This window comes from Hoplias malabaricus, chromosome 17 (assembly GCF_029633855.1).
Source record: "Hoplias malabaricus isolate fHopMal1 chromosome 17, fHopMal1.hap1, whole genome shotgun sequence".
Taxonomy (NCBI): Eukaryota; Metazoa; Chordata; class Actinopteri; order Characiformes; family Erythrinidae; genus Hoplias; species Hoplias malabaricus.
The window spans coordinates 30,288,334-30,305,281 of NC_089816.1; the positions used below are offsets into that span (position 1 = coordinate 30,288,334).

The window sequence follows — 16,948 nt, forward strand, 5'->3', positions numbered from 1 at the left end:
ACGTTAGACATGTTAAATTTCAGCATTTTTGTGCAGTGTAATTGAAATAATCCCAAAATAATTATTTTCAAAATGTTATATGTAATTAATAATAATAAATAAAATCTCAAAATGTCCCCGTGTTTTAATTTGACAGTATTTTAGCACTGGTTCAAATATTATAAAAGAAAAATATTCCATAAAACAAGAAAGGTTTCCAAGTACCTTAAAAACACCAGACTGAGAATTGTGTCACGTTTTGTAACATTTTATAGCATTCACAATTTGTACTCAAACACTGCATTAATATTTCTAAAATATCTTACATTCAGCTTGAAATATTTAGTGCTACCAAAAATGTACACCTTCCATTTTCCTGGCAGACATTAAAAAGCAGGGTAGAAATAACGATGAACATTCAATGATTCAGTATTTAATCATGTTTGCCCTTCCTCTTCTGTGATGACCCTTCAGTCCAAGCTACGTAAACAAAAAGGGCTAGCACCACATGCACTGCTAAAACAGCTACAATAGCAGCATAGAAGTAGCTATCTGTGTTGGACATCTGCAGTGTGCCTGTAAAGAGAAAACAAGTACTATTGTTTAAAGATGCAAATGAGATAATCTAGTATGATACTGTGATGCAAATAAAAGATAAAGGTGTGAGATTACCTTCAAATATGTAGGCCTTTGATGCAAAGTATAGCCCTATGGGAACAGTCACCATTAAAAAAGTAAAAAACAGCAAAGTTTTAAGTGCAGACACCATGGACCCATCATTCCTGAAAAGCACAAAAAGAAATTCAGTGAGTTGAGATCACGCATTATTGCATCAGAGTCCATATGCAAAGAACTGAACGAACTTGGTGATATTACTGGGCGATATGACCGCAAATCAATACCACAATTAATTCAACATATTACCTTGATTAAAACTAATGAACTCATTACTTTTTTGTGTGTGACTTCTTGGCCTCATAGTTCACTGAAATGGCTTACACTGTAAAAAATGCACTTATTATTTATTACTATTATTATTATTTGGTGACGTGACTGGTGAGGTGAAGTGTTGAAAGAGACTGGTTGTATTGGACTGGTGGTTGCTGAATTTTTTTTGTCGGTATCATCTTCACTAAAGTCACACAGCAATTTGTTTTGGTATAAACTGCTTGAGGTACATGGTTAGCCCTTGTGTTTAGGTTCTTCTCAACATTGCTTCCTGTAGCAGACTGGACAGGGCAGAATCATGTGACTAAATCCATGGGAGTGTGGTTCTAAGGGACAGTACATAAACACACTGTGGGTCAGAATTAAGATAAAAAAAATAATGAAGAAAAATTGATATAATCTAAATAGAGAAGACGGTTGATTAGAAGTTCTGAATGTTCATTTTAATTAATTGCCCTGCCCTTCTCGGTGGCAGGTTCTACTTATTTTTTTATTTATTGACTTTTCCACTGCTTGTAACCTACTCAACTCGGCTAGGCACTTGCTTTTCCATTAGCCAAATCTGGTACCCAGTCCCTGAAACCAGGTACTTTTTTAGTCCCTGTTTGCACCAGGTAAGCAGAGTAGGTACTACAACCCCTGGCAAAAAATATGGATTTACCACTTTTGAAGGATCAATCAAATTAGAAATTCCATCAGATAGCTGCATCGGAGAGCTGTTATACAAAGCAGATTGACATGGATCACAGCTCAAACACGAGAGATGTCAGTGAAACAAAGAAGAGGAATATACAGCATGTTTTATACAAGTGTGTGAATGTGTTGTGCACTATATTTCCCACTGCAACTGCAAAACTGTGAGCTCATGATATGTTTGACCTTGTGTGTAGAACTGGAGTTGTGCACCTGCAGTGAAGAGTTTGTGAAGGTGTAAGTGTTCAGTTGTATTTGTGGGAGAGGAAAACAATCTACAGGTTCGCAACTCCTGAAGAGATTCTCTGTGACTTCAAATTTACTGATACACGCGTGACTATTTTCTACAACTACAAATTTCACTGTCACATGCTCAGGACTTCTGCACCAAATATACCTCCATAGGCAGAGACTGGAGTCAATGTCTGTGACCGGACTGTAAGAAATCACCTGAAAGAAATAGGATTTACACCAGAAACGCTAAACAAAAGCCATCATTAACACCTTATCATAAAAGAACAAGGTTACAGTGGGTTAAAGAATGGACTGTGGGTGACTGGATGAAAGTGATGATGTTGGATGGTGATGATGCTGGAACTTTTGTTAGGTGCCGGTCCAGTGAAATTTATAATGAAGAAAACATGTACATTTCCACAGTCATTGTTGATATGAGCCTGCATGTCAAATAAACACATGGGGAAGATGGCTGTCATTACAACTTCAATAAATGCCAAAGTCTACAATTAAATTTTGGGCACTCAATCCAGTTGAAAATCATTGGTGGAAACTGAAAAAAACATGGCTCCAACTGCAAAGCTCATCTGGCAACAGCAATAAAAGAGAGATGGATGCCTCAAAGAATTCAAGCTGTTATAGCTACAACTAATTCAAGCAGCGCTTTTCTCGTGATTCCGTAATATTTTCCTCATAACTGAGTGGTTCCTCTACTTGATCTATCTATCTATCTATCTATCTATCTATCTATATATATATATATATATATATAAATAATTATGCCAGGGGTTGTAAATGTTCTATGTACCTTGCAGGGCCCTGACTGGCCAAAGACATCTTAATTACCACAAAATGCAGACCTCCAGCAGCTCCTAACATTACCCCGCGATGTTCTGAAGAAGTTCAAACGCTCCTTGAAGCAGTAGTCGATGAAAAACTCCAGCAAGAGCCAATCGTGCAACAAGGAAACTGTTGATCTGGAGCACGACGAGCAAACAGTGCCTAATGTTACTGCAGCCATTGTTTTGGTTTCAAAGCCCTGTGGTTCCTGTTAGGAACAGGGTTTTGCAATGTCACAGTCTCCATTGTGTGGGGGAGCTGTGCTAGTGGAAGAGCGACCAGGGAAAAGTTTGTCGAGCTGAGCCAATTCCACGCAGTGGAAAAGTACCATTTTCGCTTTCTCTACAGGAAATAGCCATTAAAAAAAATGTTAACAAAGCAGAATATTAGATTACTCTTTGATACCAATTAGCCTCTTGGATTATTGCTTCTTCTACACCTCTACACTTATTTTTTCAGTCAAAATGCATCAGTATAATGAAATGAGGAAATTGAGGAATACATGTAATTGCTTATCGTTACGGTTAAGGCATTTGACCTCATTTATGAAATGTGATAACACTGTCAGAGGAACCTGTCTTACTGATTGTAGCAGCAAAATGACTAAAGCGTATTAAATTACTGACTGCTTAAATGTCAACATTAAAACTAGTAACAGGTGAAGTGATATCAGTTATCATCTTGTTGCAATGGCACTCATTAAGAGGGCGGACTATTTCAGGCAGCAAGGGAACGGTCATTTCTTAAAATTAATTAAATAAGTTTTAGAAACTAGAGAAACATGCAAACAAAGATATAAGCGACTTTGACAAGGGCCAAACTGAGATGGCTAGATCCCACAGAAGAGCTTGTGTAGCACAAATTGCTGAAAATGTTAATGCTCAGCTACGATAAGAAGGTTTCATAACACACAGTGCATCACAGCTTTTGCAGCTGCAGAATGGTCAGTGCAGCAATGCTGACCCCTGTCCACCACCAAAAGTGGTAGCATCAGAATCTACACTGTAGCAATGGAAAAAGATGGTCTGATCTGATGAATCACTTTTTCTTTTACATTATATGGACAGTATGTCACTTTTCTGGGGAAGAGATTGGAACAGTGCATCCTGGTTAATGGTATCCTCTAATGGCACTGGTTCCTTTCAGCAGAATAGGGTGCCCTTCCACAGTGCAAAAACTATTCAGGAATAGTTTCAAGGTGTTGACATAGCATCCAAATTCCCCAGATATCTATTTGTATGGGCTGGAAAAACAAGCCCAATCCATGGAGGTCCCACCTCACAATTCGCAGGATTTAAAGGTTCTGCTGCTAACATCTGGGTCAGTGTTGTCTTGGCAGCACAATATGGACCTACACAATTGAAGGCAGATGGTTTGTTGTGTCTGATCAATGTATACATTTTATTAACGCTTTATTATTTTTCTGTACATGCCTATTTATTTATTTATCGTTACACTTACATAGCACCTTTCTCAAGGATGCTTTACAATCACCACTGCCACATTCCATGAAACACTCAATCCACACATACACACACACTGGTGAAAAGTGGCAGCCAAGTGCATACACTGTACTCTCAACCAGGAACGACCATCCACCTGGAGGACCAATTCACCTAACCTCCATATTTTTGGACAGTGGGAGGAAACCAGAGGTCCCGGAGGAAACCCACGCAGACACAGGGAGAACATGAGACACCTATATGCCAATGCGAATACCTTATCTTTTATATACTGCTGAAATTGAGACTAGCATTTCAGTCAAATATAACATTTCTACAGTAAAATTGTCAAAAACATGCATTTAAGCTTGGGGTTTAGACGTGCTGCTTACGTATTTGACTCTTTCAGAATTCAACAACAACTACACCTTTTATATAATTATTGGGACTATATCTTATATAGTCAAATCGCATGTATAGCTGATTCCTTATTGAAATAAGGTTATATGTCATTTACTGAGATCAGCACAAGTCAAATTTATACTGTAATTTCTCCCAAATATATAACTTTAACAAACTAACGTTAAAACGATTAGCAGTGTGGTCTGGGACGTATATGTTTGTTTACATTGACAAAAATAAACTTGTCATTTACACGGGGGTGCCCCATCGTATGCAAAAGACATGATATATTTCAGCTATAAAATGATATTCAAATGCTATAATTCACTGTTGGTACCAGTTTTTTTTAATAGAAACTTTGAAATAATTAATATAGCGGTTTAAAAAAAAACAAAAAAACCCTGACCTGAGGATTAACACGTACACCGACATTATGGCACCTCACAAACGCGGGTGTATTTTCATGATTTTATTTTCATATTAACTGCGGGAAACTATACACGGTCGGAACACATTTGACTGTACTTCTTTGTACGTGGCCAGAAGAATGAATAACACATCAGCTGATGTTCCGTACAGTTGTTAGCCAAATGTTCGCTCGCAATGTTGTGTTTACAAAATACAAACGTGTATCCTACCCTCTGAAATCTGCCACGACTTCTGATGTGGAGGTTTTTACAGATGCAGACTCCATCCCTCTTCAAAGTTAAACGAATAACGCAGTGAGGATGTGAATTATTGAGAGGTGTTTATAAGGTGGCGCCGAGCTAAAGTCACGTGAGGGTAATGCTTCTCTTCAAGTCCTTGCTCTATACCGCCTTCTAATGGAGGGAGGAAGGTTTTTCAGTAAATGAGTGTTGAGTTACAGTGGAAAAAGTCATCGCTGTGTGGTATTATGACCACAGAGATCGAATAGACCACTGTCTAAAAACAGTTTCATATGATAACAAGGAAGACTGCTGTCATTCACACTGTTGCATCAAGGCTAGGGAAATTATTCTAAATATGAAAAACTACATAATTTTGAAAAACATAACAATTTTTTAATTGAGGTCTTTTTTAAATATAAATATATATATAATATATAATTGAAGTGGGCGGCACAGTGGCACAGCAGTCACACAGCTCCAGCGACCTGGAGGTTGTGGGTTCTAGTGATGAGAATTTCGGCTCTTTTTAGGGAGCCGGTTCTTTTGGCTCGGCTCTTCATAAATAGCCGGCTCTTTCGGCTCCTAAATGGCTCTTTGTTTTACCACTTATTTCCACTGGTACAGAACAATATTACCTACATTTTACATGACTATATGGACAAGATATTATTGTTCAATATTAAAAATAATAAATAGTGTTGCAATGGCCAATTGTTTTTATGGGTGTCTTGTAATAACTCACTGACTGCACTCACACATTCAATTGTATAAATAACTGGATTTTTATTTAAACACCTTAATAAAAAATCACTTGTAAACTCTGAAATACAGCCAATGGAACTCGAAAGGTAGGTATTACAAAATAGCTTATTAAATTAAATAATCATCCATTTCTGGGTAAAAAAAAAAATAAACAAATACTCTGCAAAGTGCAAAACAGCAGCATTCAACGGTAGTGATTAAAACAACCACAACTGTCAACAAACATTTAACTGATTTTACATTTTCTTCAACTATGTTTTGGAAGGCAGATTGGCATTCAGGAAAACCCAGTGTCTCAGCTCGGAGGGTTGGAGGGTTGGAGCTTGCTTGTTGTTCTCTGATTGGTTGAATGACAAGCCTTAGAAAAAATGGCTCGGTCTTAGACGGGAACCGGCTCTCATCGTTCACTTACAAGAGTCGGCTCTTTGAACCGGTTCGTTCGCGACCGACACATCACTAGTCGGTTCGATTCCCGCTCCGGGTGACTGTCTGTGAGGAGTTGGTGTGTTCTCCCCGTGTCCGCGTGGGTTTCCTCCGGGTGCTACGGTTTCCTCCCACAGTCCAAAAACACACCTGGATTGGTGAATGTGTGTGTGTGTGTGATGCCCTGTGCCCCCGCCTTGTGCCCAATGATTCCAGATAGGCTCTGGACCCACCGTGACCCTGAACTGGATAAGTGCTTACAGATAATGAATGAATGAATATAATTGAAGTTGTGTAATAACATAATTTTATGAGTAGGACCACGCCCAAACTCCTCCTCTCAGCCCTATATACACCCCGCAAATTCACGTAATTTCCGCGTCAGACAAACTCGCTTCATTTAGTTCAGGAGACGGATCTGGACTCGACTGCTTCACTACGTCAGCCCCCTCCTCCGCGCTGGATCACTCCTGCTGATCCCCATGTTCGGAGCCGTGTTCGGCCATTATCAAACCCACCTAGCCTCAGGTATGGTCCGTACTAGCAAATAAATTGTATATTTATATAATTTTATCAGTACACAGGGCTCCAGGGTTAAAGAGGTGAGAACAACAACATTTTATTCAAATTGAAACAAGGTACAAGTGGAGTGGTTGACCTCCACATTTTTGTAATCCTTTGTTTCTAAATGCACCTGTTTGAATGAACAGTTTCTGTATGAACAATGCGCCATAAATTGGTGCAGGCGGTCTAGCAATCCATATTTGGTGGCAGATGATGATATGGTAGGCAGTGCCAGTGGTCCAGGAAAATGTGTTCTGTGGCTGGTCAGAGAAGCAGACAGCAACTGAAAGCTCCATGCTCAACGGAAGCTTCAGGACAACACTGGCTGTCAGCAGTGGATGTAGAAGACAGTGGTTTACAGCAGCCTGGCAGCATGCAACAGCTCAGTGAGACCATATGGTTATATCAATTAAATATGTTACATCATGGTCATGCTGAGTATATTGTTTCTTCTTTACACCACAGATTTAAATTGTATTTGTGGATTGCGTGATGAACTGTGTTCACAAACAAGTTTTTGGAAGTTCTGAGCACCATGTTGTGATTTCCACTACAGGAACCTGTCTGTTTTTAATTCAGTGCCACCTTAGGGCCCGAAGGCAACAGCAAGTTAATGCTGGTTTTAGTTCTTGTCACTCACATAGAGAAATGTCTCAGAATATTATTCTTGAATTACTGCCCTATAAATTAGATGTTCTTATAGCATTACACACATTTACCATTGTCCTATCCCAATTGTTTTTGCAATGTGTTGCTGGCATCAAGTTCAAAATGGGCAAATTGTTTTCCAAAAAATCTATAAAGATTTTCAGTTTTAACATTTCAAATACTGTCATTCGACTGTTGTCATTGAAAAATATAAGGTTTAAATGCTTTGCACATTGCATTTGTTTTTTATTTACATATTGCTGAGTGTCTCAATATTTTGGGTTTTGTAATACTTTTGACCGAAAAATTCTGGGCATTCTTTTAAATTATTTTAGTTATAATATATAATTTACACAGCTAGGAGTGGTGACTGGAAGCAGGGATTATTTGGGTGGAGCTTGATCAGGAAACTGTGGGCTGTGATCATTATATTCTGATACTGTGTATGAAGTGATTCTCTCATATAGGCTTCGGTATGGTACTGGCTCAAAGCAACATTTTGTAATTAACTAAAAGCTACCAATTATTAAATGGCACCCCACACCACTGTATCATGCATAGGTGGACTACCAATATGCAAACAAGAAAGCATTGCTGAAATATAAACAAATCTAACTCTTATTTAAAAATTGAAACTGCAGCAGTAACTTCAGTAGCGTCTTTAATTATAATTAACGTGTTTTGTGGGATCTCTTGTCATGAGGCAAGTTTAAATAAATTCAACCGAATTTGACCAAAGGTCGCACGGTGGTGCCGCAGGTAGTGTCACACAGCTCCAGGGACCTGGAGGTTGTGGGTTAAGGTCCTGCTCCGGGTGACTGTCTGTGAGGAGTGTGGTGTGTTCTCCCTGTGTCTGCGTGGGTTTCCTCCGGGTGACTGTCTGTGAGGAGTGTGGTGTGTTCTCTCTGTGTCTGCGTGGGGTTTCCTTCGGGTGACTGTCTGTGAGGAGTGTGGTGTGTTCTCTCTGTGTCTGCGTGGGGTTTCCTTCGGGTGACTGTCTGTGAGGAGTGTGGTGTGTTCTCTCTGTGTCTGCGTGGGTTTCCTCTGGGTGCCCCGGTTTGCTCCCACAGTCCAAAAACACACATTGGTAGGTGGATTGGTGACTCAAAAGTGCCCGTAGGGTGTGTGTGTGTGTCGGGCTTTTTCTTAATTTTCCCTGTTTTTGTGGTCGAATATGTTTCTTCATATGTTAGCTTATGTGATTCATGATCTCCTTGGGAAATGTGGTTTTTCAATTCAAGGTTAAATGGGAAAACAAGTCTCAGCACATGTTAATCTTGCAATGCAATTGCACTCACTGGCTCTTGTTATTCACCGCAGATCTGAGTTGAGTAAAGGCTGCTTACTCTTCCTTGAGTGCTTCTGCTTGGAAAAACGTTTGGGAGAGACCTGCTGAGCAGAAAGCTAGTAAATGCAGGAGTAACTGGAGCAGAAAGTGCCACTCTTTGCCTTTTCTAACAGTCAGGAGAGGTTCAAGCAGAAACACACAGGCCTCCCTGATCACATTTTTTTTTAACTCCACTGGCTGAATACTTCTGCATGTTGCCTGTCCAGTAATTAGACTGAAAACACAAATAAAATGCTTTGCCATTCTCTTAATCCATTATTCACCACCAGGGTGCACATGCTAGAATTTATGCACATTAAATAATAAAGCTTTGCCATATAATGTTAAGATCAACGAAGCCACATGGCAAAGATTTTTCTTTCCTTGTGTTTCTTTGCAGTTAAGGAACGTAAAATACCTAGTCATTCATAAAGCTGCAACTGTTATATGTTAATGCAAATTAATGTGAAAAGACCACTCCCATATATATATATATATATATATATATATATATATATATAATTTATTTACTATTACAATACAAATGAAAAATGAATAATAAACAGAGTCACTTTGTGCTACCAGATTGCACAATGAGTTCAGGAAAAGTCCTAAACAAAGTACAGCAGGCTTTGGTCTCATATTTTTCTTTAAATCCTTTAAAGAAGGCTCCAGATAGTCTAGGAAACAAAGCCTTAAATGAGTTTACAACTTAGAATGAAGAGAAACTCACGCTCTCTGACATTTTAATCTGATACTGATTTAAAATTAGCCACGTGAACTTTCCTTTAGAGCTAATCTCTAGAGTAGAAATTTCCAAAGATACACCAATTACCACAGACAAGGTCAGTAATGGGACATTCCGGAATGCCCTATATATTTTAATCAAGAATGTTGCCTTAATTCTTATACAGAACATCTTCAAAACATATCCTGTTATCATCTTATGAATCAAACATCGTTATATTTGTATTATTATATGGATTTCAACAAAAAATACTTTTTAGATTGCCAATGTATTTAAGTACAATTGAGGCCAAAGTTCATATAAACCAAAGGTAAAATATTTTCAAACTGAATTGTTCACAAATCCACACATTTCACGCCACAATATGTTTTGTGTTAAAGTAAAAAAAAAAATAGACTAACATTTCATTAATTCATTAATTAATTGTCAGTTGTGTTGGGTCCGGAGCCTACCTGGTACCACTGGTGCCAGTCCATTTCAGGGCACCACACACTTTTATATTCGTAATATATTTTCAGGTTTTATATATTATATCAGCTTTTAATTGGTTAAATATTTAAATACGTTTTGTCAGTGTTTGGTGACTTGGCATTTTAATGGTTTAACTTCAGTCAAACACATAAGGCAAGTTTGTACAATCATCACACAACACTTTTTGGGAATTTTGAGTAAGGAGTCTCTGCAAGTGGGCTTTTTTTTTTAGATGTTTGTGATTGGCTAGACTGATGCAGTGCGACTTGACAATTGCTCAGTCTCTAGGGACCAGGAATTATGGGGTTCGAGTCCTGGTCTGAATGACTGTCTGTGAGGAGTTTAGTGTGTTCTAGTGTCCGTGCGGGTTTCCTCCCATGGTCCAAAAACACATGTTGGTAAGTAGATCAAAAGTGTTCATTTGTGTGAGTAAATGTGGGATTGTGTGTTGCCCTGCTAAGGACCGGCGCCCCAGCCAGGGTGTTCCTGCTTTGTGCCCAGTGATTCGGAGCGCACCACGACCCTGCATTAGATGAACAGTTACAGACAATGAATAAATAAATGTAAGAGGGCTGGGTCTTCAAAAGACCCACACATTTAATTTTCTAAATGTTCCTGTACATGAGGTGTTCAATGGAAGAAAACCACCTGAAATACAACACTTGTATCAAATGGGACATAAAAAACTGAGGAAAAAAATGCAATATCTGTGTTTAAAAATTAAAAATAGGAATATGAAACAGTAATTTGAAACATAATTAGTTTGTTTTTCTTTTAATATGTCATATAAGTTATACTGCATGTCATTTTTTCACTTGGGAGGAATGCTTTGAAAACTTATTTGCAATCAAGTTTTAGATTTGTGGCTGATGCCTTTGAGTATTACTTCAATAAATATCTGTTTCTAAAGAATCGTCTTTCTTCATGGTGCCATCTATGTTCTGAAGTGCACCAGTCCCTTTCCCAGCAAAACAGCCCCATGACATGATGCTGCAGTGTCACACCCCTGCTTCAAAGTAGGGATAGTGTTCTTTGGATTAAAAGCCTCATAATTATTTTTCCCCATACAAGCACTGGTAATTATTGCAAAATAATGTTTGTTTCACCAGACCAGAGAACACTCCGTAAATATACTCCTTGGCCTTTCATTGGTTTTCTATGTCTTGGAGTAAGGGCTTTTTTCTTGCACTGAAGACTATGATGAAATAGTACTTTCTGATTGGAGGATGTAGACACTTTGTACCTGATGCTTCAAGCTTCTCCACTTTCTTTATTGTTGTCTTTTATTTCAATTGCACATTTCCTACCAAAATATTTTTAGCCCTTAAATTTAATTTGCACCTTCTTCCTGAACAATGTAAGGGTTTTGTAATCCAAATAATTAATTCATTATCTGTAAGCGCTTATCCAGTTCAGGGTCACGGTGGGTCCAGAGCCTACCTGGAATCATTGGGCGCAAGGCGGGAATACACCCTGGAGGGGGCGCCAGTCCTTCACAGGGCAACACAGACACACATTCACTCACACCTACGGACAATTTTTGAGTCGCCAATCCACCTACCAACGTGTGTTTTTGGACTGTAGGAGGAAACCCACGCGGACACGGGGAGAACACACCAACTCCTCACAGACAGTCACCCGGAGCGGGAATCGAACCCACAACCTCCAGGTCCCTGGAGCTGTGTGACTGCGACACTACCTGCTGCGCCACCGTGCCACCCCAATCCAAGTAATTATTTAAATAAATATTTCCATACAATTGTATTGACATTGTATTGAGCCTTTTTTAGGTGATGGCTGTGTGGCTTGTATATTGCCATTGTATGAAGTGCAAAAAAAATAAAATAAAAACATGCCTTACTTGTAGAGGGAAAGCTCACTGATGAAGGACTAGAGGATGACCAACACAACATCTACAAGCCATAACAAGGTAGGTGTTTCTAATAGGATACACAGTAAGGAGACACAGTGTTTAAATTCCAGCAGCTCTTCTGTGTCACTGCAGATCACACAAATCATACCCCCTCCGTGGTGGTCCTCTGGGGACAAGGAGGCACAAATAATTTTATGGCTGAATGGTTTATATGTAACTACTGTATATTGATGAGCCGAAATATAATGAGCACCTACCTAATATGCCCTTCATGGACTCTGAAAGAACTCTCTGTGTTTCTCTGTGTTGTCTTTCACCAAAACATTAACAGCAGATCATTTAATTCCTGTCACCTGCCATCTGTGGGTGTCACAGATCAGATTTGTTGTTCCAGCATATCCCACAGATGCTTAGTTAGATTGAGGGGAACCCTTTGTCATGTCCCTTTCAGTGCCTGCTGAACAATGCCTTTGGGAAATCCTGTGCCAAAAAGGGGTATACATTGCCTGCAATTTACAACCCATGGCAGGCTCTCATTTCAAGAGACAAAGTGTAAACATGTTTTAGAAAAAAAAAAAACTAAAAACAACAAAAATTGCTGTGAAGGGTCTTACCTAACTCCATAAAATAGAGTTTAAAATAGAGTCTACTTTTTGCCTGAACAAGGAGTTGAACACAACTCTCCATATGTCCCATTAACAACTGTCCTCAAATTATAAATGAGAGTTAATCTACTATGTAATATATGTACAAACATTTAGATACCCATTAAAACTGGTGATTTTAGCTACTTTAAAGGCAATGCTTAATATTCTGGATTGTTTACATTCAGGAACTGTATGTCTGAGGAAAAAAAATTACTGTTTTTGTATGTGATTTAAGTTCAATTTGTCTGTAAGTTTGAATAACTACAAAAACTCATTTGTAAGTCGAGTTGTTTAGTTTTGTAGGACTTTTAGCCTGTGTTTACTTTCATGTCAGTTCCACCTTATGCAATTTGAAACCACAAAAATAAGTCTATATTTTTGATTGATGGAGCAGGACCAGAGCAATATCCTCATCTCGGTTCATGCGTTTGTTTGGGGGGGGGTTCTTCTCTGTCTAAACAAACCCAGATGCTGTTGCTTTGCTGTGAGCAGTGAGAGGGAGAAAGCCTAGCATGTTGGACTGAGACCCTTTGTGTTTCTTACCCATTTACTGACATTGGAACTCTGTAAAACCATTAGACTGGTTTCCAGTATGCAAACACATTGGAGAGTAGCAAATGATGAGGACACATCCTCAGTATTTTATAAAAAGTATTTTTTTTATTAGCAAAAATAATTTGTGTACTGGCGGCACGGTGGTGCAGCAGGTAGTGTCGCAGTCACACAGCTCCAGGGGCCAGGAGGTTGTGGGTTCAATTCCCGCTCCGGGTGACTGTGAGGAGTTGGTGTGTTCTCCCTGTGTCTGCGTGGGTTTCCTCCTGGTGCTCCGGTTTCCTCCCACGGTCCAAAAACACACGTTGGTAGGTGGATTGGTGACTCCAAAGTGTCCGTAGGTGTGACTGTGTTGCCCTGTGAAGGACTGGCGCCCCCTCCAGGGTGTATTCCCGCCTCGCGCCCAATGATTCCAGGTAGGTTCTGAACCCACCGCGACCCTGAATTGGATAAGGGTTACAGATAATGAATGAATGAATGAATTTGTGTTCTGTATCATTGATTTTCCTATGGATGAAGGTTTGAATGGACATTCCTAAAATATTTGCAAATTACACTGTCCAGTGTGCAGAAGTGTATTCTTGTTGAGTGACACATGAAAATACATTGGCGACCGTCTGCCAGTTTGGATCCAAGCTGAGTTCTATGAATACAGGGAAAAGTTCACACCTACCAGCTGAATTATTCATGTGACATGTCTGTTGCTTGCAAGGTACCATCACAGAAACTTAAAAAACCCAGTTCATTTTTGGGATTTTACTCCCTATGGCTTTCTTCTACTACATACAAATTTTCTTTCTGCCATCTGTAAAGCAGTAAGCAGGTACCCGCTCCATAAGCACTGCCCTGGAGCTGTCAAGCTGCTGACTACCAAACATGCTCACTTAGGCAACAGAGTGTGAACTTCTCATTTCTGACTACACTGGAATGTATACTTTAGATTCACTCTTAATCTACACTGCGAAATGCAGAAAGACATTACATTATTCTGACTTTCAAATTTCATTTGACATACTGTGATTTCTGTTTTTATAATTGACCTGAAAGTCTGAAAACTAAATATTAAGGCCAGATAATAACTCTCTCAAGAGCATTTTTAGGAAACCTGTCTCTGTCTAAAGAGTAATGACCAAGATTACTCTAGTCTCACATTTCCAGACACACTAGGACGAGTCTGGTATCTTTTGCTGACTGACATGGTCAAGAACCACATACTGCTGCAGGAAAAGAATTTGAAAAGGACAAATCACAAGTATACTATTTTAGCATGATGTGTAGATGGAGGCAGGTAGCCAATCAGAATACAACTGGCAGAATCCTGACAGTGAGGCCAGGTTAACATACTGAAATGATCAGACTCCGTCAACTTGTGAAGGTCATTTCTGAAGGTTTAGAGCTACTGGAGCCTGTATGCTATATATTAGCTATCATCATTCTTGCTTGCAGTCAGTTGAAAAGATCCAGTTGTGCCGCGTGTTCTGCCAGTGACAATGGCACATTACGGGTTGGGTAACTTCTGCTATATCAGATACAATAACATAATAAAGACTACTCTACATACAATACAATAAATACATTTTTATATGGTAATTTAGTTAGGAAACATTCTTTTACCACAATCCATAGGATTTATATACATTTCTAAGCTGCACTGAACTGTCCATTTTTTAAAAGTCTCATGAAAAGTGTAGAGACATGACAGTGTCTGAAAATGCCATATACATGTCCTTGTATTTAAATACACTATCATCCTTGGATCTAGTTTAAAACTCCATTTGAAACTTACCATAAATTACATTTAAATTACACCCGTGGTGCTGCATATATCGTTCTTCTAATCTGGTAAATATCCCTCCAGGCACTGCTGATGGTTTATGCTGGAAGTCTCATTTGCTTTGTCATTCGCAGTGAGCATTTATATTCAGTAGAAATGGAAGTCTTTGAGGAGCTGAAAGGCTTCAGTTACTGACATGTTTTTATCCCCAAAATGGAAGCAGAATCCTCCTGAACGAGTCCTATATATTGTGCAAAACTGACAGATTCTGTTTTCTTAAATTAGCTTTACTACAGGGTCTGCCACATATTGATAAGCTGTTGGTATATTGTCAGATGTCCAAGATACTGTGCCTCTGTCAGTCCTTTTTGATTTTTAACTAAGTGATGATATATTGACACTTGTTTTCACCCCACCCCTTAATCTCATAGTGCTTGTGAAAAGCAGTAAAGTGATTTTATGCAATGAAAAACACAGAAAATGTAATCTGTTCTGTTTATGTCTCCAGGAATTTGAAATAGCAGTGGGCAAACCTTCATTCTGTTTCTCTATGGCATTCACATAATGATGTGGTGCTTGCACAGAGACTGATGAATGCCCTGTGGTGTTGATGAGAGATTTATGCTATGACTCATATTTCCAGAGCACAGTTAAAAGCAGCTCACCTAGAATGGGGTAGAGGATCCTCATAAAACACTCCCATGAGGCCTAAGCCACACACACCCTTATGAGTCCTGCAAAAAAAACTGCAGTCTGACGTAGTGTTCTTGTGGATGGTTGAGAGTTGTCACTGCCAGAGTAATAGATCACTGTGGCCTTATATAAACACTTGAACACAAAGGAATCCAAAATGTCAACACTTTCTGCATGGTACAAAATCTCAATAATTCTGATCAAAAGCTAAAGTGAAGGAAAAAGAAAAGATTTAAGTCCATTCACACTGCATAACATGAAAAACGTATTGTTATAGATTAAAAAATCTCCACAGTTTGCAAGACCTACCAAAACCTTTCTCTGGAGTAATGAAAGAACCGCTTTCGGTTCCCCAAGGAGGTTCTTTTAAAGCATTAGCTTTTTTAAAATGTACATGAAAATCTTCATCAACCCCATCAATGTACAATGTTCTATAGTCATACCATGTCACAAGCAACTTCTTTCTTCGTAATTTTATTTGATCTTACATTCAATTGTGTTTCCTGGACTCCCCCTCTAAAGTCATCTTCCATTCTCACATGACTTTTACGTTTGGTTACTTTTACGTTTAAGGTTTTTTGGTTCGTTCAGCTGTATTTTGCTTCATTAATTCATCTAACATATGAATCTGAATATTTTTGACACAGAGATTTCCCTCCCTCTATTTTTGAAAATATATTTGTATAGATGGGTTGCATTATCATGCCAGACCAGTAGGGGGCAAAAGTACCTCTTAAAGGGATAGATCAAAACACCACATTTAATAACAAATCATTCCATACGTCCTATGTAGTGCACTACACAATTAATGAAAGTACAGAATCTAGATCTTCATAGTGCATTGTGTATTTCTAATACAACAACATTTATTCATATATGGGGAATCTGAAATCTAGTTAGTACTATATACATGTATACACTGTAGTTTTATTCATTCATTCAGGGTCATGGTGGATCACAAGCCTAACCAGAATTACTGGGTGCATGGCAGGGCCACACCTTGGACACACTCACACGTTTACTTACACCTGTGGTCACTTTTGTGTACAGCCCATTCACCTACCAATGTGTGTTTTGGACTATGGATGTAGGTTGGAACATCCAGGGAAAACCCACACAGACACGGGGAGAACACACCAAACTCTTCACAGAGAGTCATCTGAGGCAGGGCTGGAATCTACCACCCCAGGACCCTGGAGCTGTGTGACTTGTTGTCACTACTTGTTGTGCCAACCTTTTTATTTTTATATCTTAATGTGATTAATTAAATTCACTATA

The 16,948-nt window shown here is 38.9% G+C and overlaps 1 protein-coding gene across 1 annotated transcript; it reads right to left on the reverse strand.

The window, feature by feature from the left end:
* Positions 1-99: 99 nt before the first annotated feature.
* On the reverse strand, positions 100-5,367 carry LOC136674140 (vacuolar ATPase assembly integral membrane protein VMA21-like). The gene is made up of 3 exons (XM_066650025.1): positions 5,177-5,367; positions 652-761; positions 100-555 (listed from the first exon to the last, which is right to left on the reverse strand). Exons 1-3 carry the CDS (start codon positions 5,230-5,232, stop codon positions 413-415), a joined length of 309 nt encoding a protein of 102 aa, XP_066506122.1. The 5' UTR covers positions 5,233-5,367; the 3' UTR covers positions 100-412.
* Between the last annotated feature and the right edge of the window lie 11,581 nt (positions 5,368-16,948).